Consider the following 24,744-nt stretch of genomic DNA (forward strand, 5'->3'; position numbering starts at 1 on the left):
TATTATTATTATTATTGTTATTATGTTTTTTTATTATAATTATTATTATTATTATATTTTGTTATTTTTATTTTATTTTTTAAAATATAGAATTAAAAAAAAAAATTATATTAATGTTAAAAAGTATAATAATAATTATTTTTAATATGACTATAATTATTATTATTATACTGAATTATGCTTCCTTTGGCAATGAGCACTCCCCCCCCCCCCCCCTCTCTCCCCGGCCCCCTGTTATTGCTATGTGTATTTTATTTTATTATTTTTTTTTTTATTACACACTGTTTTATATTCACATTAGTATAGTATTTTTAAACATACACAATGTATGCTTACGTGTGTGTGCGAGAGAGAGAGAGAGAGAGGGAGAGGGAGTGTGTGTTCTGTATTTGTTTTTTTTTCTTGTCGATTATTAATACAATGCTTGTGCCTACGTGTGTGTGTGTGTGTGTGTGTGTGTTATTTTTACCATGCTTATGCTTTTATGTAGCATAGTATTCGCATTCTATGACTTTAAGTAGCATTGTGTAGTGTATGCAATGACATATATAATGTAGTTTTGTGTAGTGTAGACCCTGTTTCAGGGCGGGGACTGGATGGAAAAAAGCGCGCCAGTGCTTATCTATTATCATCGATAATAAAGAATTTGTTTTGTCTTGTCACACACACACACATGATGAGTAATGGCGGTCAGACAGCAGCTCACGTCAACGAATGTGCAGGGAATTCTGCTTTGTTTAGAGTTATGCCAGACTGTTTTAGACCAGCATTGTGTGATCCAGTTTGTAACAGGTCAGTGAAGAAGATACTGAAAAATAGTTGACATTTTGACTTGGAGGGCCGCTATCGGTATTTTTTGTGGGAACGAAAAGTGAGTCGAATGTGTAACAGAAACATTTCCGTGAAGTGCAACTACAGGTGAGCGGTGAGAGAGACAGTAGACCACATCGTATTTCATCCACTGATGTTGTTGTGGCTTTCATTTGTTTTTGCATCGTGATGGCCTTGACGAACAGTCTGTGTTGCAATGTTTGCAAAATGTTAATTGTCATTCGAGAGCCTACATATGCTGTGTGTCAGTGGCAGTTGTTAGTTTGCAATGTACACGCCAGTGCTTCTCTCCGCTTTTTGCGGTGAAGGATGCAGTGTTGTCACTGCGCAGGCTGCTCCTCAGTGGTGACGTTGGGACAAACCCTGGCCCCAACACTGAGTGACGGACAGTTCAACAACTGAATGTGACAAACACAGGGGTAGTGAGTAGCCTGCAGTTGCAGGATGACATGGTTAATAGACTAATTCAAACAAGACTGATAAGATACAACCTGAGAGAAATCAACGAGGAACTGGGTCAAATAAAACAGTAATGTAAAGAAATTAACTGAAGATGTGACAGACATGAGACCAAAACCAAGGCACATGACAGTTACCAACATGACATCAGACATTCAACAATTCTTTGATGAATCAAATGATGGGAAAGAGAAGCTACAAGAACTTTCGGCCACTGTTAACGAAATGAGTCAGGAAATTGGACAGTTTGAATTAGTCACAGACAGACTTGAGCACTTCTCACGTGTAGATAACTTACGTTTTTCAAGGAATTTCCCAAAAGAGTCAAAGAAATCTTTTGGGACATGTGCGAAGACAATAGTGGACAATTTAAACAGCACTGTCGGACACAAAACCAGGAATGACGACGACATTATACGAGCACACTGGACAGAATACGCACATGGACAACCAAAACCAATGATTGTAAAGTCTAGTCGATGTAAAGACAAAATGACACTATTGACAGAGATGACAGACAAAGACTTGCATAAATAAGGGAGTAAGAATTGACAACGAGAGCACAGGCCCAGATTGTTGCCAGCGCAAAGAGAGGGGAAGAGAGCTTTTTTTTTTTTCCAAAAAGGGCAGTTGGTGATCGGCCCAAGACTTCCAAATCCCCCAACCTACGCACAAGTTGTAGGGAGAGGGGGTGATCACGGGGTCAGCCCGATACTCCCCCGTGTCGATACTACCCCGTGTCAATAGTCCCTCTCACAAAGATAAAAAAACAGTCAAATACAGATGAATGTATATATTTGTGACTGTTAATGCTTTCTGCTTGATCAAAGTTGTGTTGTAGAATGATGAATGTGTTATGTGTTCTCTTCATAACAGCCGTCCGCGTTCCGAGTTGAGCAGCGACGTGTGTTGGGCCCGCTGTTGTGTGGGCTCGCTGCCTTGTAGTCCGGGCCGTGTTACACGGACTTAGACTTTTTCATCACGACTCAGTGTATCTGATGGCAAAAGCTCGCTCGCTCTCTGTCTCTCTCTCTCTTCGTCTCTCATTTTCTGTTTCTCTGTCTCTCCCCCTCTCTGCCGCTCTCTGTCTCTCTCTCTGTAAGTCTGTCTCTCTGTGTCAGTCTCTCTCTCTCTCTCTGTGTCAGTCTCTCTCTCTCTCTCACTCACTCTCCGTCTCATTTTCTGTTTCTCTGTCTCTCCCCCTCTCTGCCTCTCTCTCTCTGTGCCACTCTCTCTCTATCTGTCTCCCCCTCTCTGCCACTCTCTGTGTGTGTGTGTCTCTCTCTCTCTGTCTCTCTCTCTCTGTACCCCCCATCTCTGCCACTCTCTATCTCTCTCTGTCTCCCTCTCTCTCTCTCTCTCTCCCCCTCTCAGCCACTCTCTGTCTCCCCATCTCTGCCACTCTCTCTCTGTCTCTCTGTGTCTGTCTCCCCATCTCTGCCACTCTCTCTCTCTCTCTGTCTCTCTCTGTCTCCCCCTCTCTGCCACTCTCTCTGTCGCCCCCTCTCTGCCGCCTCTGTCTGTCTCTCTCTCTGTGTCTCCCCCTCTCTGCCTCTCTCTCTCTCTCTGTCTCCCCATCTCCGCCACTCTCTCTCTGTCTGTCTCCCAAGCTCTGCAAACTCTGTCTCTGGCTCCCCCTCTCTGCCATTCTCTCTGTCTCCCCCTCTCTGCCTGTCTGTCTCTCTGTCTCCCCCTCTCTGCCACACTCTCTGTCTCCTCCTCTCTGCCACTCTGTCTCTGTCTCTCTGTCTCCCCCCTCTCTGCCACTCTCTCTCTCTCTGTGTCCCCCCATCTCTGCCACTCTCTCTCTCTCTCTGTCTGTCTCCCCATCTCTGCAAACTCTCTCTGTCTCTCTCTCTCTGTCTCCCCCTCTCAGCCACTCTCTCTGTCTCCCCATCTCTGCCACTCTCTCTCTCTCTCTGTCTGTCTCCCCATCTCTGCAAACTCTCTCTGTCTGTCTCTCTCTCTGTCCCCCCCTCTCTGCCACTATCTCTGTCTCCTCGTCTCTGCCACTCTCTCTCTCTCTGTCTTTCTCTCTGTGTCTCTCTCTCTGTGTCTGTCTCCCCATCTCTGCCACTCTGTGTGTGTGTGTGTTTGTCTCTCTCCCTGTGTCTCTCTCTCTCTGTGTCTCCACCTCTCTGCCACTCTCTCTCTCTCTGTCTCTCTGTCTGTCTCTCTGTCTGTCTCTCCTTGTCTGTCTCCCCATCTCTGCCACTCTCTCTCTCTGTCTTTCTCTCTGTCTTCCCATCTCTGCCACTCTCTCTGCGTCTCTGTCCCTCTCTTTCTCCTCCTCTCTGCCACTCTCTCTCTCTGTCTCTCTCTGTGTGTGTCTCTCTCTCTGTATCCCTCTCTCTGCCACACACACACTCTCTCTCTGTCTCTCTCTCTGTCTGTCTCCCCATCTCTGCCACTCTCTCTCTGTCTCTCTCTTTCTCCCCCTCTCTGTCACTCTCTGTCTCTCTGTCTCTGTCTCTCTCTTTCTCTCCCTCTCTGCCACTCTCTGTCTCTCTCTCCGTCTCTCTCTCTCTCTCTCTGTATCCCCCTCTCTGCCACTCTCTCTCTGTCTCCCCCTTTCTGCCACTCTCTTTCTCTCTGTCTCTCTCTCTGTGTCTGTCTCCCCATCTCTGCAAACTCTCTTTGTCTCTGTCTCCCCCTCTGTCTCTCTCTGTCTCTCTCTGTGTCTGTCTCCCCATCACTGCAAACTCTCTCTCTCTCTGTCTCCCCCTCTCTGCCACTCTCTCTGTCTGTGTCTCTCTCTGTGTCTGTCTCCCCATCTCTGCCACTCTCTCTTTCTCTCTCTCACTGTGTCTGTCTCTGTGTGTCTGTCTCTCTGTGTCTGTCTCCGCATCTCTGCCACTCTGTGTGTGTTTGTGTGTGTTTGTCTCTCTCTCTCTCTCTGTTTCCACCTCTCTACCACTCTCTCTCTCTCTCTCTCTGTGCCTGTCTCCCCCTCTCTGCCACTCTCTCTCTCTGTACTCTCTCTCTCTCTCTGTGTCTGTCTCTCTCTGTCTCCCCATCTCTGCCACACTCTCTCTCTGTCCCCCCCTCTGCCACTCTCTCTCTCTGTCTCCCCCTCCCTGCCACTCTCTCTCTCTCTCTGTCTCTCTCTCTCTGTCTCCCCATCTCTGAAACACACACTCTCTCTCTGTCTCTCTCTGTGTCTGTCTCCCCATCTCTGCCACTCTCTCTCTCTGTCTCTGTCTCTCTCCCTCTCTGCCACTCTCTCTCTCTCTGTCTCTCTCTCTGTCTCCCCATCTCTGCCACTCTCTCTCTCTCTCTGTCTCTCTCTGTCTCCCCATCTCTGCCACTCTCTCTCTCCCCCTCTCTGCCACTCTCTCTCTCTCTGTGTCTCTGTCTTCCAATCTCTGCCACTCTCTCTCTCTGTCTCCCCATCTCTGCCACTCTCTCTCTCTCTGTGTCTCTGTGCGTGTCTGTCTCTGTCTCTCCCTCTTTGCCACTCTCTCTGTGTCTCTCCATCTCTGCCACTCCCCCTCTCTGCCACTCTCTCTCTCTCTCTCTGTGTCTCTTTCTGTCTCTCTCTGTCTCCCCCCTCTCTGCCACTCTCTCTCTGTCTCCCCCTCTCTGCCACTCTCTCTCTCTATCTCTCTTTCTCTCTCTCTCTCTCTGCCCGCACACACACTTATACATAGACATATACGTTGTGTGCATCCCGCTGACACACAGTAAATACATTATTCGGTGAACACCACACACACACACACACACACACACACACACACACACACGTTCACACTGTTTCGCTGCGATATGATATTCAGTATTGATGATGGTTTTAGAGTTAATCAGTGTAATTTGTCACAATTTACAAAGAAAACCAAGAAGGACTTTATGGAAAAAAATTCTAACTGGAAAGAAAATTACCACTGAAAAGAAATAGGTCAGTAACAGAACGCCTGTAATGCTAGGGTACATTTTAGCTCTGGTCATTCTTGATAGTAAAAGACTGAGTGATATAATATGAAGCTCTACAAACCTAATCTTAGTCAAATAGGACACTTCTTTAATAACAACATACCATTTTTGTTGATCACACACTTTCTTGACAATATAAAAACAGTGTCTTTTTTAATCATACTCTGGTATATTCATACCGTAATTCGTTTTTGGCAGACAAGTATATTTGAATGGCAAATTGATAAAACTTTCGGGAAATCATTATGAACCCCTCCTCACGCCTGGGTAATGTGTGTGTATGTGTGTGGGGTGGGGGTGTGGGGAGACCGACGGATGAGTAGGCAGGCAGGATTATCTGTCGGTGTGTGTCCTCATATGGGAGAAGAGGCCGATTCTGGATGCACAGCACTTCCCAAATGTCTTGATGCCACTAGAGCACAGCATCCTCCAGCGAGAGCGGTCAAAGGCATCAGTTTCTCAGGAAGCGATGTCTATGTCACAGGCTTTGAGGTTTGTCTTCAGGGTGTCCTTAAAGCGCTTGCAGAGTCTTCCAAGTTCGCAGTGGCCTTCCTTCAGCTGGCCATACAGTAGCATCTTCGGGATCCTGGTGTCTGTCATGCAGAGAACGTGTCCTGTCCAGCGTAGCTGGCACTGGATCGGCAGGCTTTCGATGCTGGGCAGGCCGCTCCTCTCTGGGACCTGGAAGTTGGAGACCCTGTCTTGCCACTTTATGCCGAGGATATTTCGTTGGCATCTCTGGTGAAACTGCTCAAGTTGTTGAATGTGACGGCGATACGTCGTCCATGTTTCACAACAGTACAACAAGGTGGTCAGCACAACAGCTCTGTAGGTTTTGATTCTGGTGCTGATCCTAATGCCTTTGTTGTTCCACAGCCTGTTGTTGAGCCTGCCAAAGGCGGAGGTGGCCTTGGTGATGCACAGCGTCACTTCTGCACCAAGGGCTCCGTTGCTGCATAGGGTGCTGCCCAGGTAGCAAAACTTGTCGACTGACTTGATCTCTGTCATCGATCTTGATTGCAGGTGGGAGGGAGGCACTGACGTTCTGTGAGCTAGCTGGTTGATACATGGACTCGGTCTTGCTGAGGCTGATGGTGAGTCCAAAGCGCCTGCAGGAGGCTGAGAACCTGTCCATACTTGTAGATGTCGGCCTGGATTCCATCTGCTCCTGGTGCTTTTCCATGACGTTGTCAGCTTCAGGGCCTTCCGGGTCTTGGCCTTGGTGGGAGGGGCAGTTAGCGAGTTTGACTGGTAGCTGTGGGAGGGCTGCAAGTACCTCGTCAGATACGGACGAGTCCCTGTTGAGGAGGGTGTTGAAGTTTTCTGCCAAGCGGGCAAGGATGTCTTTCTTGTCTGTCAGGAGGGTGGTCTGGTTCAAGGCTCGGACAGGGGTTGATCCTGTGACTCTCGGCCCATACACAGCTCGGAGACCATCATGGAAGGTCTTCGTGTCGCGAGCATCAGCAGCGGACTGAAGCTCTTCGGACTTTCTCTCCCACCAGGTGTTCTTCCTCTCACGCAGCCTCTTCTGTACGAGTTGCTTGGTTTGCAAGTACTGGTTCTGTTTCCTCTGACAGTCTTTATCGGAAATGTGATCCTGATGCCGTATATGCAGTGTGTTCAGGAGCTTGGAGATTCCAGAGTCGTTCTCGTCAAACTAGTCTTTGTGGCTCCCCTGTACAAAGACGAGTGTGTCAGCTGCTGCTGTGTACACAGCATCTCTAAAGGTGCTCCATACCTCTTCTACATCAGTCGATGCAGGAATTTCTTGGAGAGCTACTTGGATTTGCTGCTGCAGCACATCCTTGGTGATGGGGAGGCTGTGGATGTTCAGCTTCCTAGGGGGTTTCTGCCTGGCTGGTTGGAGCTTGCGTGCAAGTCTGATGTTCATCTTAATGCGTACAAGGCGATGGTCCGACCAACAGACTGCTACTCTCATGCAGCGTGTACTGGAAACATCACCTCTGTCCCTCTGCTGGACAATCACAAAGTCCAGCATGTGCCACTGCTTGGAGCGGGGGTGCATCCATGTGTTCTTGTACTTGTCCGCTTGTTGGAAGAGGCTGTTGGTGATGGTCAGTCCATGCTGCGCGCAGAGCGAGAGCAAAAGCAGTCTGTTGGAGTTGCACTTACCAGTGCCATGCTGTCCTAGGACTTTTGGCCACGAGGAGAAGTCCACGCCGACGCGGGCATTGAAATCCCCAAGGATGACCAGCCTGTCCTTTCTGTCTACCACTGAAATGGTGTGGCTGAACTCCTCGTGGAAGGCTTCTTTGATGTCATCAGGGTTGGTCATCATCGGGGCATAGCAGCTGATGACTGTGGCGAAGCGATCCTCGGACAGCTTCAGACGCAGGGTCATCAGCCTATCGTTTATCCCACGTGGAAGGCTGTCAAGCTGTCGTGCAAGTTTGGTTTGTATGGCAAAGCCCACACCTGAGGTTCTTGGGGTGCCTTCTGGCTACCCAGTGCAGTAGAAGGTGTAGCCACCTCCAACTTCCTCCAGCTGGGTTTCACCGGCAAACCTGGTTTTGCTCAGGGCTGCTATGTCCACCTGGCAGCGATCAAGCATTCTAGCAATGAGTGCTGTGCGCCTTTCTGGTCTGTCATCTCTTTCCCACAGGGCGCAAACATTCCAGGCACCCAGAGTCAGGGAATGACTCCTGGTTCTTTTCTTCTGTTGTTTTCGACTGCTAGTGTTGGATGTCCAAGTAGGTGCGGTTTCCTACTAGGTACTAGGCGAGGCAGGCTTTGTTTAGGGATCCTTTTATCTCCCCTTCCCCGTGTGGGGAGAGCAGTGCTGTCCCTAAATAGGGCTGCTCTGACGCTGCCCCAGTCTATGGCGGACGACCGTCACCCCACAGCCGCCTGCGTGCAGAGTCATGACTAGGAACTGCCAGCAGCATCCTCTGCCTGTCCCCATTACCACTAGCTCGTTCCGACATTAGCCTGGTTGCCTGACCAGCATAGGTGACTTTTTTTTTTAGTGAAGAGTTGTGCAGTCCCTTCCCCACTCTCTCGCCTACCGACGCTCAGAGTCCCACAGGTGCAGATAGTGCCGCGTTAGAACGGCCTCGGCAGGCGCAGGTTTTTTCATCAGAGTTCCGTCTCCTAGGAGGATTTCCAGCCAAGGATAAGAGCTCCCCCTGCCCTTTGGTCATCCTCTTCCGTTTCGTCCTCCGCCTAGTCCCTCGTTGGGAGACTTCACATGCGGCAGGTAGTACTGGGTTACATGGTACCAGTAGCAAGGGCTATGCCCCTGACCTTACTAACGGGAGGAATATAGACACGGGGGAACACAGACATGCTTTCGAGCTTAGTTACTATTCAAATACATGGAATAGCTTCCCAACCCCACGTGCCCCACAAAGCAAAGCAAACGGTTGAAGTCATGGACTGTCAGTGAAAGAAATAAAGACGACAAACCAACGGTTACTAAGTGAACGCTGAAATGTCGCCAAATCAAATGAAATGTCACCAATCCACTGATAAAGCTAGCAGTACACCAGTATATATATATATACGGGTTGGTGATAGCATATCGAAGTCCAACAGTGTATACACGCGCGTGCGTGCGCGTGTGTGTGTGTGTGTGTATGAAAATAATAAAAACGAAAACAAAACGAAAATATAACAAGAATGCAACGAGCAGAAATCGACACACACAACTGATTAATTTTCTTTTTTATTTCATATGTATTACAAATTATATAACATGAATTATCCATGCTAAATTTTACAGCGGTGGAACGCTCTCTCTCTCTCTCTCTCTCTCTCTCTGTCTCTCCGAGTCTCTCTCAGTCTCTCTCTCTGTGTGTGTGTGTGTGTGTGTGTGTGTGTGTGTGTGTGTGTGTATGAAAATAATCAATAAATAAAATCGAAAACATGAACAATCCACGGCATGTAAATACGTATAACCCTACCCCCAAAACCATATGCCTTAAATATATCAAACAAATCAATTAATATCTTTTCCCCTGTTTATATGTTGCAAATCACATCAAGTTACATGATATTGCTCATCAGTGCTTAATCATACCGATTCAAATCTTTAATTGTTGATTAGTCAAGTTCGCTTACTGTTATCATTAGTATTTCGTTCTAAGGATGTTATATTGTAATCTCATATTTTACACAAAATTTCACCAATTATACGTTATCTAACACAAACACACACACACACACACACACACACTGCGTGAACAGTTACTTTTCCCTCACCAGTAGCTATTCCTCTATGTTTGTCAAATAACACTAATGGTTAAAAGACGCTAAACTGAAGAAGAAGAAAAATACAACAACTGCAGCAGCAACAATGACCACACACACACACACACACACACGGGGGAGTATCGACACGGGGGAGTATCGACACGCTCCCTATCTCCCCCCCCCCCCCCTCTTTTTTCTTCATTTTTGACTCACTTGTGTAAACAAAGTGAGTCTATGTTTTAACCCGGTGTTCGGTTGTCTGTGTGTGTGTGTGTGTGTGTGTCTGTGTGTCCATGGTAAACTTTAACATTGCCATTTTCTCTGCAAATACTTTGTCAGTTGACACCAAATTAGGCGTAAAAAACTGCTTTTGCTAAGCATGGAAGTTTTATTTATTTTGCAAACGTTTTGGTGCAGATAGTAAAAAAGGGAAATTAATCAGTAATTAACGCTAGGGGACTTAATTTGCTTTCAACTGATCTTTCTCATCTTAAACATTACATTTTGAAATTATACTCAATACATAAAAAGCTTGTGTGTTTTACTCTGTATACAGGGCTTTCACTATGTTCATTCGCCCAAGTGGTCTTTTTCGGAAAATACTAAAATCAATACGACGAGTGGACTTTATAGATCTATTGGCTGAGCCCTGAAGGTCATGGGCAAAAATCAATTGCGTACACATATTTATACACATTTAAAGTGCGTGCTCATATTCTTCGCGAACGTGAACGACGCCATTTTGTTTCAAGTTGTTGACCTGCCCGTTCAATCCTATATTCAATCGACAATACACGATAACATGTGATGGAAAGTTGGAGAAGGAGACCGTTAAATATTTATTCAGAGAAAGATTTGTGAACACCTCATCACTTACTGGATTATGCCCCAAACTACCATAAAAATATCCACAGAATCAGTCGGAATTCACAGTTAAAAATTGTAAACCATGCGAGTTAATACCCTTGAATTGATGAAACGAAAAAAATTCCAGTCTTGACTTTTCTGAAAATGAAGTCCTTTTCACTTCATACGACGTTTAGAAGTATTTTTACTTGGCTCTACATGTTATTAGTTTAACAAAATACTCAATTTTCATATCAACTTTAAAACTATTGTAAAAAGATGTTTGAGAGTGTGGTTGGTTCGTTCTAAGAGAGAGGGGAGTTATGCAGGGGGGGGTGGGGGAGGGGGGGGGGGTATAGGATCAACTAATGATGCACTCACTCACTCTCTCCTCACATCAATAGCAGGGCCACATGGAGTGGTTTTTATAGAGTGTTTACTTTTACAATATACATGGGAAATCAGCACACACACTAAGCAGTTCACCCTACTTAGCAAAAGCAACACACACTAAGGCAGCACACACTGCCTACTTCAAGTACTTCCTCTAAAGCAGCACACCTGGAACACAAACACACAACCAAAACCCAGGTCAGATAAAATCTCAAATATCTGGACATCACTGACATAAAAGGCCTATACCCTCTCAGCACCTTTCATCACATATCCACCAGTATGCACTCCTCTCACACATAGATCTATGTGAGGAAATACAAGCTTCATCAAGCTTACCTGCCACCAGCAGTGACATACCAATTACCATACTGTGTACAAAACATATCTCTGACCAATACAACCCTGTGCTCCAGCTCATGTTACCCATCATTCCATTAAACTGTGTTACCATTTCCAAACAAATCTCCTCTTTGCCATCACAAAGTGTCCCACTGACACAAGTACATGTGTGGAAATCATTACTTCCAACATACCTCTGGTAAACAGCAATATGCAACCATATAGCACTGACCCTCAGTGCTCTCATTGTTAACCAACTCATTAATCACATTAAAATGTGCTTTCCCACTTTGTCTGAACAAAGTAAACCACTGACACATAGCACAACTCCTACACATGTTACCACAACCAACCAATCAAACATGTGTTCCACAACACTTGCTGTTACCCCCATGTGCACACACACACACACACACACACATGAAAAACCCTCAGCACACACTGATAATGTGTTATCCTATAGACCTGTTCAGTTCACACTGAACCAACACCACCTATTACATACAAAAACAAGTAAGTAATACATCAAAAATACAGAACAAGATATCTGTAACCAAATAGAAGGGGGGTCCGGGGGGGGGGGGGGGGGGGGGGGCTCAAAAGATTTAGGCCAGTACTTCTCTCAGTGGGTAGCTTTCACACGTTAACCCCTTTTCTTTCCACAAGCCACAAGATCAACTTAAACTGGCTGTCCACTGACATAAAACATAGTTTCCCAACACAACGAAGTTATCAACATAACATAAAACCATTACAGTTGTGTACTCACAACCCAACAGGGATTTCCTTGCTCCTCACATCACTGATCAGTCACCCTGTGTCAGTCAGTTCTTCTGGGAGACAGGTAAGAACTGGCTTTGCTGACTGGTTTTATCCCTCCCCACAACATACTGTGCATACTATTCCAAGCTACAACACTCACTCCCCAACTAGTTGAACTGAAATAACCAATCTTTGCTTGTCCTAATGACGCTACTGAATGACTGACAGATTCACTGCTTAATCCCAATTCGTCCAATTCAACAGATTGATCTGATTCGCTACAATTCAACCCACTTGTTTCTATAACATTCTGTGATGACAGGTTCACCCGTTTACGTCACAGAGAGATTGGGGAGACAGGACAATACAACTCTCGGCATGTTAGCCGGCATGATCAAAGTTCGCATTAGCATAAATTTTCCCTAGTTTACGTTCCGAAGTCCCGCCATCTATGTCAGCTGCGTTCGTGGAAGGGGAGATGGGGAATGACTTGAAAGACAGGCCACCCCGCTCAGCACGGGGATTGCGGCAGACGTCACATAACCGCACGTGTTTCAACGACTGGGGCGGGTGATGCGGTGTCGCGGACCAAAGGCGCCGACTAGGGAGTAGGGGTGAGGAGGGAGGGTGGCGCGGGTGTCGGCGCAACCTCAAAGACTGGGCTTTGGACGGAGTGGGAAGGGAGATAAGAAGGAGGGGGAGGGGGGGGACGAAGGGGTGGGGAGGGAAGGGGGACAGAATGCAGGTGGTGGGGGGGTGACACTGCTGGCACACTATAACACCCACCCCCGGCTTTTGAATGCAATGTCCTCATTGCTGCTGACCACATGCTGACCACTGCCGTCATCAATTAATGCTAATGGGGAGATTAGTTCTCTAACCCAAAAATTAGCAAAAACAAAACATGTGTAAATGAGAACATTACAAGACTCTGTAACCGTACATTCTCCAATGTATGCCACCCTTAACAATACAAATCAACAGAAAAATTGCAACATGTAAAAAAAAAGGAAATACATGAATAATATACAATCAATGAAATGCAATACATCAACAACCACAGCCCAAAAATCAACATGCGAGTTTCAGCTGACACACATCAGCCACCGCAAATCCTGGAATGAAGGAAAACAAAACCACAAAACATAGCATGACATACACAATTTTCCTCATTTCCAATATTCCCCTAGCAGGCTGTAGCAACAACTCTAGCCAATGCTGGATGGCTTGCACGACTCCTGTCCCTGGCTCTAACCCTACAGCTTGACCCTGACAGTTTCCCAACCCTGTCAGTCTTGAGCTGGGACCATGGCACCTGCGCATGTCCCATGCACCACAGGCTTCAGATGAGACCTGGTGCCAGTCTCACACAAACCAGTTACCACCGGTCTGTGTGACCGTCCGGAAGACTTGACTGCATCCTGGCAGTCTCCATTACCTGTGCCTTCCCGCGTGGCACAAGTACCAGAAATTCCTGGATCAGGTGGTATGGGCAGCAGCACCCATTCACCCTGGCAAGGATCATCGTCACAGTCAGCTATTGTTCTGACTGGAGTCTTTTCATTCGGACTCTGATCCTGCCCCTTGAGACTATTGGGCAAGTCTCTCTGGTTCTCATTGTGGGAATCTTTGTGTTTTTCCTTGGGGAGAACCTTACCCACCTTTAGGGGAATCCCATTTCCCACCACTGACTGACCTTTCCTATGTCTATTCCTTCTCTTCCTTTTGCCCAAAGCCCTGTTCTCTATCACAGCCCCATCTCTCTGACTGACTAAATCTGACATTAACCCCTGCATGGACCTAACACTCTCTTCTAAACGCAACAGTTTCTCTCCCAATTGAGCTGTCTCTTCCCTGGCCTGTTGCTCTTGTTGGTCCTCCTCCAGCTCTCTCTGTAGCCTCAGGGCTTCATCCCTTGCCTGGATGATTCTTCTCTCAGTGGGTAGCTTTCACACGTTAACCCCTTTTCTTTCCACAAGCCACAAGATCAACTTAAACTGGCTGCCCACGGACATAAAACATAGTTTCCCAACACAACGAAGTTATCAACATAACATAAAACCATTACAGTTGTGTACTCACAGCCCAACAGGGATTTCCTTGCTCCTCACATCACTGATTAGTCAGTCACCCTGTGTCAGTCAGTTCTTCTGGGACAGCTAAGAACTGGCTTTGCTGACTGGTTTTATCCCTCCCCACAACATATTGTGCATACTATTCCAAGCTACAACACTCACTCCCCAACTAGTTGAACTGAAATAACCAATCTTCGCTTGTCCTAATGAGCTACTGAATGACTGACAGATTCACTGCTTAATCCCAATTCGTCCAATTCAACAGATTGATCTGATTCGCTACAATTCAACCCACTTGTTTCTATAACATTCTGTGACGACAGGCTCACCCGTTTACGTCACAGAGAGATTGGGGAGACAGGACAATACAACTCTCGGCATGTTAGCCGGCATGATCAAAGTTCGCATTAGCATAAATTTTCCCTAGTTTACGTTCCGAAGTCCCGCCATCTACGTCAGCTGCGTTCGTGGAAGGGGAGATGGGGAACGACTTGAAAGACAGGCCGCCACACGGGATGTTCCGCTCAGCACGGGGATTGCGGCAGACGTCACATAACCGCACGTGTTTCAACGACTGGGGCGGGTGATGCGGTGTCGCGGACCAAAGGCGCCGACTAGGGAGTAGGGGTGAGGAGGGAGGGTGGCGCGGGTGTCGGCGCAACCTCAAAGACTGGGCTTTGGACGGAGCGGGAAGGGAGATAAGAAGGAAGGGGGGGGGCAGGGGGGGGGGGGCGAAGGGGGGGGGGAGGGAAGGGGGACAGAATGCAGGTGGGGGGGGGGGGGGGATGACACTGCTGGCACACTATAACACTATAAAACTAGAATGAACATAAAAGAGAAATTGAATTGACTGTGTCATACTACATTCCCGGCAGATGTAACTAAACTTGTACATCTATCTAGATCTAGAGAAAATGGCTAAATGTTGCAATGCCTTTACCAGCCACGTCTCCTTTACCGCGGACTTAAAAAGAATTTTTTATTGCCCTTAAAGATTTTTTGAATACCCAAGATACACCAGAATAATATGATTTAAACAGCGTTCTCACTGCGAATACCACAATTGATTTATCGCCCTTTAAAAAAGTATGTTCAAATATTAAATTTTAGAACATCAGTTAAGGAGCCAGTGGGTAAGACAGTTTTTTCTCACCCGAATATGCGGGATTCGAATCTGGTTAGGACTTTTTTTCTTTTTTTTTAACCCGAAGCTTTATAATAACAAATACAGAACACATTTTAACGATTAGATTTTTTTAAAAAGTGTATCACAAGTGAGTCTTGAAGGCCTTGCCTCTCTTGTTTCTTTCTTTTACCTCCTCAACTGAAGGCCTAAGCGCGTTGAGTAACACTTAGTACTGCTGGTCAAGCATCAGCTTAATGAGCAGATGTGGTGCGCACTGCAATATTAGTGTCTATGCACAAAGCAATAGGTTGTCATATCTCAGTAATGAGTCACTTGCATGAAGCAAATCTCACTGCAACTTATGGAAATAAAGGTCAAAGAAAATGTTTTGATTTTGATTTTCAGATGGTAGATTGATGATAAGCAACAACTGTGTTTTATTATTGATTGATTGATTTGTTTATTTATTAACATAAAGATATCCATAAAGAAAAGATACAGAAAAGATCCAGTTAAGATACACGAATAATGAAGAAATACAAATGGACTTCAGGATCAGGATCAGGATTTGGGGCGTTGTTTTATACAACTTAGCCATTTTTGACTTTTTATGCCCCTTCAGATTTACTCCTTTATATTGTTGGTCAGGTCATTGACTAGCTCAGTCATTTTATCCATCAAAGTCATATTTCGTTTTTGTCAATAACTCACGTTTATCTTTGAGGTTCTTAAAAGTATTTATACTAGGTGCACGTTTTATATATAATACTGTTTAAATATTTTGTCTGTACTGTTTCTCGTAGTGTCTTCCTTTGGAGTACAAAAAAAGCATGCTTTGTTTACATCGTCAAACCCATTTAAAATTTTATACGTCTGTATCAAGTCCCCTCTTACTCTTTTTGCTTTAAGTGATGGTAGTTGTAAGTACTTTAATCTTTCTTGATATGAATAATCTTTTATGCTATAGACCAGCTTTGTTGCTCTTCTTTGAGCCCTTTCTATGGCTTTTGACTGCTTTATTTGTGTTGGGTACCATACAGTGTTTCCATATTCTAGGATAGGTCTAACTAATGTTTTATATAACCGTAAGAAAGTAACCTTATCTATAAATGTAAATGCTCTTTTTATTATTCCAATCATTCTGTTCGCTTTGTTTATACTATTTGTTATATGTTTGTCAAGTGATAAATTTTTGTCAAATGTGACACCAAAGTCTTTTTCCTCATCACATTTTGATACTTTTATTTCTTTGTCTCTGATTTTCATTATGTATTCTTTCTCTGGGTTTGATTTCCCAATATGAAGTACTTTACATTTTTTAGCATTAAAATATAGATTCCATGTGTCTGATCATTTTACTAATGTTTCAATATCTTTTTGTAAAACCTGATAGAACTTTGGAGAGTTGTATAATTTTGTGTCATCTGCAAAAATTTTACATGTACTCTTTAGTTCACAAGGGAGATCATTTATGAATAAAGAAATAGTACAGGTCCTGATATACTACCTTGTGGTATGCCACTTATAACATCAGCTTTACCGGAGAAGGAACTACCAATCCTAACCCTTTGAGTTCTTTTTGTTAGAAAGTCCCTTATCCACCCAAGTATGTTTCCTGTTATTCCATAAGATTCCAGTTTCTTTCATGTGGTAGAGTCAAATGCTTTTTTGAAGTCTAAGTATAACACATCTATGTTTTCTCCCTTATCTATCTCTTTTGTAGAATCCTCCATCACTTCCAGAAGTTGAGTCACACATGACCTATTTTTGCGGAATCCATGTTGGCACTCAGCATACAATTTATTATCAGTCATGTGCCTAACAATAGCCTCTCTTATGAATGATTCTAATAATTAATTTTACATACGATACATGTTAAGCTCACTGGCCTGTAATTCCCTGGGTCTGTTCTTGTTCCTTTTTTGAAAATTGGTATAACTGTTGCTGTTTTCCAGTCTATGGGCAGTCTTCTCCTCAAGTGATTTGTTAAAGAGTAGGTATAATGGGACTGCAATCTCTTCACTCAGCTCTGTTAGTATTTTTGAAGGAATGGCATCTGGACCACAAGCTTTGTTTGGTTTCAGAGTTTGAAGTTTCTTTTTTATAGCTTCAACCGAAACATCTACTATCCAAAATCTTACCATTTGACTTTGAAGCTGCACTTAGAGAAGGTACAGTACTTATATCTTCTTTTGTAAAAACACTAGAAAAAAATGATTTCAAAATATCCGCTTTTCCGCTGTCTGTTTCTACTGTGTCTTCATCTTTAGTTATTAATCGACTCACTCCTGTTCTCATTTTAGTTTTTGATTGTACATAGCTCCAGAAAGCTTTAGGGTTATCCCTACATTCATGTGACAGTTTCTTTTTGAATTCTTTTTTTCTTCCCTTATTTTTTTTATTATATATATTACATGCCTTTATATATTTTTGATAGTCTCTCCTTTGTTTGGTAACTAGGAACTTTTGGTACAATTTGTGTTTCTTTTCTTTTTTTTTTCTTCTTCTTTTTTTTTATTTTTTACAAATTTCAATGTGTTTGCATTTATCCACCTTGGTTTCTGTTTATTATTATTATTTTTTTATATAAATTTTTGGTGGTTTGCTATGGGACATTTTTTTCTATTGTAGAATGTAGAGTGGTTTTTTTAAAAATTTCTTTCCAACATTGTTCCACACTGACTTCATTTAGTTTTTGCCAGTCTATCATCTTTATTTCTTCTCTCATTTGTTTAAAGTTCCCTTTACTTTCTTAAAATTATATGATTGCTTGGGTTCTTCGCATTCTTGGTCATCACCTAAGTACAGTGAGAACATAAGCACTTCATGGTCACTTTTACCTATAGGGGCTAGATGTTCTATATCTGATATTTTGTATTCATCATTAACTGTTACCAAATCCAGTATTTTTGCTTTTTGTCCTTATCTTTGTCTTGTTGTTTGCTTTACTATACTTGAGTCAAGAATGCATCATGTAAACAGTTCTGGCCTCTTTTGCCAGAACATGTGCCTTTCCAATTGATATCTGGGAAGTTAAAATCACAAAGTCAAGTCAAACTGTTTCAATCTTTGCTCACTCAACAGATCAAACATTTTTTCCTCATTTTCAGTTGTTGTACTTGGGCTTTTGTATATAGTTCCAATCAATATCTTCTGTCTATCTCTAGTTGTAAAGGTAATCCACAAGCTTTCTTCAAAGTTATTTTCCATTAGTGTGTGTTCTTTAGCATTTATGGTATCCTTAACATACATTACTATGCCTCTTTTGGGTCTGTCTCACTTACAAACATACAATGATACATGCATTAAAAAACATACTATTTTTAGCTTGGGCATGTAGGCTGCCTCATCCACCTTGTTACACACACACACACACACACACGCGCGTGCGCGCGCGCACACACACACACACACACACACGCACTAACACACACACACTCTCTCTCTCTCATTCTGCCAACGCACCCATATGCAAAAAGATTTCACAAATGATTGAAATAGCAGAGTGAGAAATATCTGGTATTGCTGTTCATCTGCTGTAAAATTATTAATGAGACGACAGTCAACACACACACACACACACACACACACGCACGCGCGCGCTTGTCTATCTAAAAAATAATGATATGTCAAGCCAGTGGCTCTCAACACGGGGGAGTATCGACACGCTCCCGCAAGGCAAAAATGTTTAGTAGTAGTAGTAGTAGTGTAGGGACTGGCATTTGACTGCCTAGGCCTCACGGCCTTTTTTATGTCCCCTTCAATATCGGTCTCCTTTTATTTGTGGAATACATATGTTTTCTTTTACATGTTCTGTAAATCACTCATCAAAGTCAGTAAATTTTTCTTTTAAATTGATGTTCATGTCAAGGAGATTTTTAAACACATTAGTATTTTGTGCAAGTTTAGTTTCCAATGGTAGTGCATTCCATATAATTTATGTGCAATTCTGTTAGCTAATGAATTTTTCCTTAGGTTAGTATTACAGTGCTCTTTACAAATTTTCATCATTGAATTTCTTGTATTCTCATAATCTGACATTTTAAAAACATTATTCACACTGACTGCATTATAGCAATTTAACATTTTGTATGTTTCTATTAAATCCCCTCTTAGCCTTCTTCCCTTCAATGAATGCAGATTTAAGTATATAAGTCTCTGTTGATAGCTCATAGATTTGCATTCTTTTAATATTTTAGTTGCTTTTCTTTGTACCCTTTCTATAGCTATAGATTGTCTCTTGAGGTATGGGTGCCACACAATATTACCATATTCCACTTGTGATCTGACTAATGCTTTATACAGTTTAAGAAATATATCTTTATCTAAATAGGTAAATGTTATCTTAATTATTCCTATCATCTGTTTGGCTTTATTTATTATATTCTGTATATGTATGTCAAAGGATAGTTTATTATCAAAAATTATGCCAAGGTCTTTCAGGCTTTTACATTTTTCAATGTCCTGTGTGGTGTCTTCTATTGCCATATGGAATTTGTTTTCTGGATTTTTCTGGATGCTTGGCATCGCCCCTAACCTGAAATCTTTATGATCGGAACTTGCTCATTTTCATCTAAGTGACAAACTCAATGACACTAACTCCTTTGCGTCTAACTTGAACTCAAGATTAGTTAGAACAGCAAACAATCCAAACAACGAACTTTTCTCGACAGCAAAGAGAAACAACTCTCATCCCTGTAGCCTGGTCGTGATTTCCGGCACAGGCTGATGCGTCAACAAACATTCTGCGAAGTCTCCGATGTGTGTGTGTGTGTGTGTGTTGCAATCTAATTAGACTGTTTGTTGCATGTTGTAGAGATTACTAAAATCATGTTTGGTAAAAAAACAAAGCAAGACACAGGCAACGCTTCAAAAAGGAAAGGAGCTGAGCTTATGAATCAGGTAAGAATTGTGCATTTCACTGCAATTCAAGCAACGCGGAACAGAACCACCTCTGGCACTGAGACAGTGCGGGTGAACACACGTTCGTACGAAATTTTTTTTTTTTTTTTTTTTTTAACTAGGGCAGTGATATAAGCACAGTGGCAATATTCACATTTCCATTTGTAAGACGGAAAAAGTTGTAATTTGGTTAGGCTAATAACATTTCAGTCTGCATGCCTTCCCCTTCACTCTTTTACTGGGTTTCTTTACATCTCTTGACGGGATGAAATATCCTTCACCTTCACCTTCACCTCTCCCGTAGTCTGGGTTCAGACCGTTGGGGCACCGCTGCTGACCTGGCCACCACCCCTCTCCACTCTTCACGGTTTTCTGATTTCCTCAGGGCGTCACCGAGCGTCAAGCCTGTCCACCCCCGGATGTTGTCTTCCCATCTCTTCTTCTGCCGTCCTCTCCTTCTGCCTCCTTGTACGGTGCCTTGCAGGAACGTTTTGGCAAGACCAGATGATCGGGAGATGTGTCCATACCACCTAAGTTTGCGTTTTTTCACTATGGACAGAAGGTCTTCGTAGGGTCCAATACTTTGCTTGATTCTGTTCTTCACTTCCGTGTTAGTGATGTGGTCTCTGTAGGAGATGCCAAGTAGTCTACGAAAGCATCTCATCTCGACAGCTTGGATTCTTCTCTCGATGTCCGCAGTCAGGGTCCAAGTCTTGCAGGCGTAGAGCAATATTGATATAACCAGGGAACGCATCAGTCTGATTTTTGAGCTGAGAGCGATGTTTTTGTTGTTCCAGATGGTGTTCAGCTTGTTGAGTGCCATTGTTGTTTGGGCAATTCTCGAGAGTACTTCTGGTTTAGATCCTTCATCTGACACGATTGCTCCCAGATATTTGAAGCTGTGGACTGTTTTAAGCTTTTCGTCATTGACTTTGATGTCAATGCTGATGCCGTTGGTGTTGTTAGTCATCAGTTTGGTTTTCTCCGCACTGATTTGCATTCCATACGATGTGGAGGCTTTGTCTAGATGTTTGACCAGGCTTGCCAGTTCTTCTTCTTTTCCAGCCAGTCCATCAATGTCGTCGGCAAAACGTAGGTTTGTGATTGTTCTGCCGCCTACGCTGACTGTTCCTACATGCTCTTCCAGTGCGTCAGTCATTATTCTTTCTAAGAAGATGTTGAAGAGTGTTGGGGAGAGTAGACAGCCTTGTCTCACTCCGACTGTGGTTCTGAACCAGTCCCCGATGCTATTGTTGAGGTAGACGGCGCTGGTGGCTTTGTCATAGAGGTGCTGTGTCAGTCTGATCAGGCTGGCGTTGATGTTGTACAGATTCATGGTAGCCCACAAAGCTGCATGCCAGACCCTGTCAAATGCCTTCTTAAAATCAATGAAGACGTGGTAGAGGTCTTGTTGGTGTTGATGGTACCTCTCACATAGCAACCTCAAGTTGAAGATTTGTTCAGTTGTGCTCCTTCCTGGTCTGAAACCTGCCTGTTCTTCAGCAATGATGTTTTCTGCTTGTGGTTTCAGTCTGTTAAGCAGGATCTTCAACATGACTTTGCTGGGATGACTAATCAGGCTGATGGTGCGGTAGTTTTGACACTGCTGGAGATTGCCCTTTTTGGGGAGGGTGATGATCAGTGATTGTGTCCACGGTGTGGGCCATTCCCCTGTTTGCCAGATCTTGTTGCAGATTTTCAGTAGCACATCTATCATAACTTCACCCCCTGCTTGGACCAGTTCTGATGGGATGTTGTCCACTCCTGCCGATTTCCCTTTTTTCAGCGATGCTATTGCTGCCTCTATTTCTTCACGGAGTATGGGGTGATTACTGTTATCAGTGGCTGGTGGAACATTCAGTATTGCTGGATCACCTGTGGTCTGTATGTTGTATAGCTCTGAGCAGTATTCTGTCCATCGCTTTAGGATGTCTTGTTCTTCTGTTAGACATTTTCCATCCTTGGTCTGGATGTTGGACATAGTTCTACCTTGCCTTGTGTTGGTAAGTTCTTTCACAACTTGGTAGGCTTTCTTGCTGTTGTTTCTTGTCAGGTTTTCCTCTATGTCCTGGCATTTTCCTTCAATCCAATTCTCCCTTGCCTTCTTCATGCTTCTCTTGATTTCGGTGTTAACTGCTTTGTACTGTTTTGCCCCTTCTTCTTCATTCTTTTTCTTTTTCAGGTCTCTACGTTTGTCACACAGCTGTAGGATGTCGTCCGTGACCCAGGGCTTCTTTTTGATGCGTTGTTTTCCAAGGGTTGTTTGGGCTGTTTCAGTTACAGCTGCGTTGAAGTCGCTTACGAGTGTATCCAGGTCGGCGTCATCTGCATCGAGAGTGATGAGTGGCGCGAATTTCCCACCAATCATGGCTTGGAATGCCTCTTGTACTTCAGGATCTTTCAATTTTTCCAGGTCGAACTTCAGTCTTGAGAAGCTTTGTTTCCTTGTTTTCTTCAGTTGGAGTTTGAAGGTCATCATTACCAAGTCGTGGTCACTTGCAATGTCAGCTCCTGGGAAACTTCTTGTCTTGGCAATGTTCACGCTAGACTGGAAACGCTTCTTTACCATGATGTAGTCTATTTGGTTGTGGTGATCTCCTCCAGGGCTGTGCCATGTCCATCTTCTGGATGCTTTGTGTGGTCCAAATGTGTTTGTTATCTTCAGGTTGTTGAAGCAGGCAAATTCCAGGAGTCTCAAACCTCTTTCATTTGTAGCGTTGTTACCATATCGTCCACATGTGCCCTTCCAGGTGTTGTAGGAGTCTTCTCCGATCTTGGCGTTCCAGTCACCTTGTACTACTATGATGTCTTTCTTTGGGATGAAATATATATATATATATATATATATATATATATATATATATATATATATATTACAAGGTTATTTTAAACAAATTTACATTTTTTCCGTCTTTGGAATGAAACAGAATGGCAGAAACACAGGGGAAAAATGTGGATGTTGCCATCACAATGATATAATCTTTTCCACATACATACTAATATAGCGATGGGTTACATAATCAAGAAAGAAAAACATGAAAATGATATTGATCGTAGTTGAAAGTTAGAATACAGTCAAAAATGATATTGATCGTAGTTGAAAGTTAAAATACAGTCAGACTTCAAAGAAACTCAACACTAACAAGCACATATTTTTTCATGGAAGAATAGCCTAAATAATAAGTAGGACAGTAGAAAAATGCATATGATACACATACTACAGATATAAGAAGGATATATAATATATATGATTTGATATATCATCACATTAAATCTGAAAATAGTTGGGGACTATATCTCAAGGGGTAGTGAGGTCTGGTGCCGGACGTCCCGCTCACTAAGGGAAGTGATAGTGACTAACCCTCTCCTTCCCAGGTGTAGTGACCGCCACGTAGCCACTGTCTAGCTTGCTAGAAAGCAAGGTTATTGCAATGGCCTCTCCTACAATACTGTGCCCTTAGCAACACCTTCACGCGGTGCCCCTGTTTCCACTAAGTTTGCTGGCGGTATATCTGGGCGGGCGGGCTGAGCCTTCAACCCTGGTTGTAAATCTGCCTAAGAGAAGGAAAATCTCTGATTTCAAAACCCGGGCAGACAGAGCCCGTTAGCTGTCACAGGCAATCTGTCTACAGCCTTGTGGTCACCATAGACATCTTAGCTCGCTGAGCCCTGTGGAAGGATGCATGGCCTAAAGAGTGGGATTGGTTTGTGCGCACTGGTCTTCACTTTAAATCTTCGCAGCGCAGGCAGGAAGAAAGACCTACAGCGATGGAGGAGAGGCGAAACGACAGGTACTAGATGGTACTGGGAGTCGCAGTCTCAATTCTGCATGTAGGCGGCTCAGACTGTTGGGTCGCTTGTCTGTTGACTTGAGGCAACAACAGCATTCGGCAGCACTCTGAGCAACCAAGCAGTCCTCTCTAGGGATAGCGCTGCTTGCTCCACATGGAGACAGGCCTAGAAAAGGTGGCCTAAACACAGCTTGCCTCACTCACACCTGGTTGGTTCGCCGCAGCCAACGGGCATCTCACTGCAGCAGTAAGAACAACATTGAGAAAAAGAAATCAAAATCAAAAGCAAAAGCAAGAAGCAATTTGAAGTTAGCGTGCTGGAACATCTGCACCATGCAAGACTCGGACGACAGCGACCGACCACAGAGACAATCAGCTCTGGTGGCGAGGGAACTAGCACAGCTGGACATTGACATCGCTGCTCTCAGCGAAATCCGCTTCGCAGAACAAGGATCCCTCACAGAGGAGGGTGCAGGCTACACCCTGTACTGGTCAGGCAAAAGTAAAGAGGAGCGCAGATTGTCCGGAGTAGGCTTCATGATCAAGTCCTCTATTGCCAGCAAGCTCCATAGCCTTCCAGTGGGACATTTGGATCGCATCATGTCCCTATGACTGCCCCTTACAAGCAACTGCTTCGTCTCTCTGTTCAGCGTGTGTGCCCCTACCCTCCAAGCAGATGCCGTCACCAAAGAAGCTTTCTACAGCGAACTTAGTTCTCTGCTCAGGAAAGTGGACAAGGAGGATAAGATTCTCATCATGGGTGATTTCAACGCACGAGTTGGTAGGGATCATATCATCTAGCCAGGAGTGATAGGATGGCATGGCACTGGCAACTGCAATGACAACGGCCGCTTGCTTCTAGAGTTCTGCACCAAGCACAGCCTGTCAGTCACCAACACACTGTTTCAACAGAAGGCCAGATACAAGACGACCTGGAAACATCCACGTTCCAAACATTGGCATCTTTTGGACTATGTTCTGGTACGCCAGAGGGATATTAAGGATGTTCTACACACCAGAGTCATGCCAAGCGCCGACTGCTACACAGATCACAGGCTTGTTTGTGCCAAGG

General features: G+C 44.1%; 1 protein-coding gene across 9 annotated transcripts in view; it reads left to right on the forward strand.

The window, feature by feature from the left end:
* Positions 1-684: 684 nt before the first annotated feature.
* Positions 685-24,744, forward strand: part of LOC143295370 (coiled-coil and C2 domain-containing protein 1-like) — a 286,204-nt gene continuing 262,144 nt past the window's right edge. For 7 of the 9 annotated variants that reach the window (XR_013057010.1, XM_076607028.1, XM_076607031.1 and 4 more), the window contains exon 1: positions 19,703-19,881. Coding sequence is in view for 6 of the 9 variants with exons in the window: in XM_076607028.1 (XP_076463143.1) it covers positions 19,810-19,881 (72 nt within the window). In the remaining 3 variants the exon portion in view is untranslated. Of the gene's footprint in view, positions 793-19,702; positions 19,882-24,744 lie in introns of those variants that run through there. The other 2 variants (XM_076607032.1, XM_076607033.1) reach the window with 2 other exon arrangements.

The sequence above is a fragment of the Babylonia areolata genome, chromosome 20 (genome assembly GCF_041734735.1).
Source record: "Babylonia areolata isolate BAREFJ2019XMU chromosome 20, ASM4173473v1, whole genome shotgun sequence".
Classification (NCBI taxonomy): Eukaryota; Metazoa; Mollusca; class Gastropoda; order Neogastropoda; family Buccinidae; genus Babylonia; species Babylonia areolata.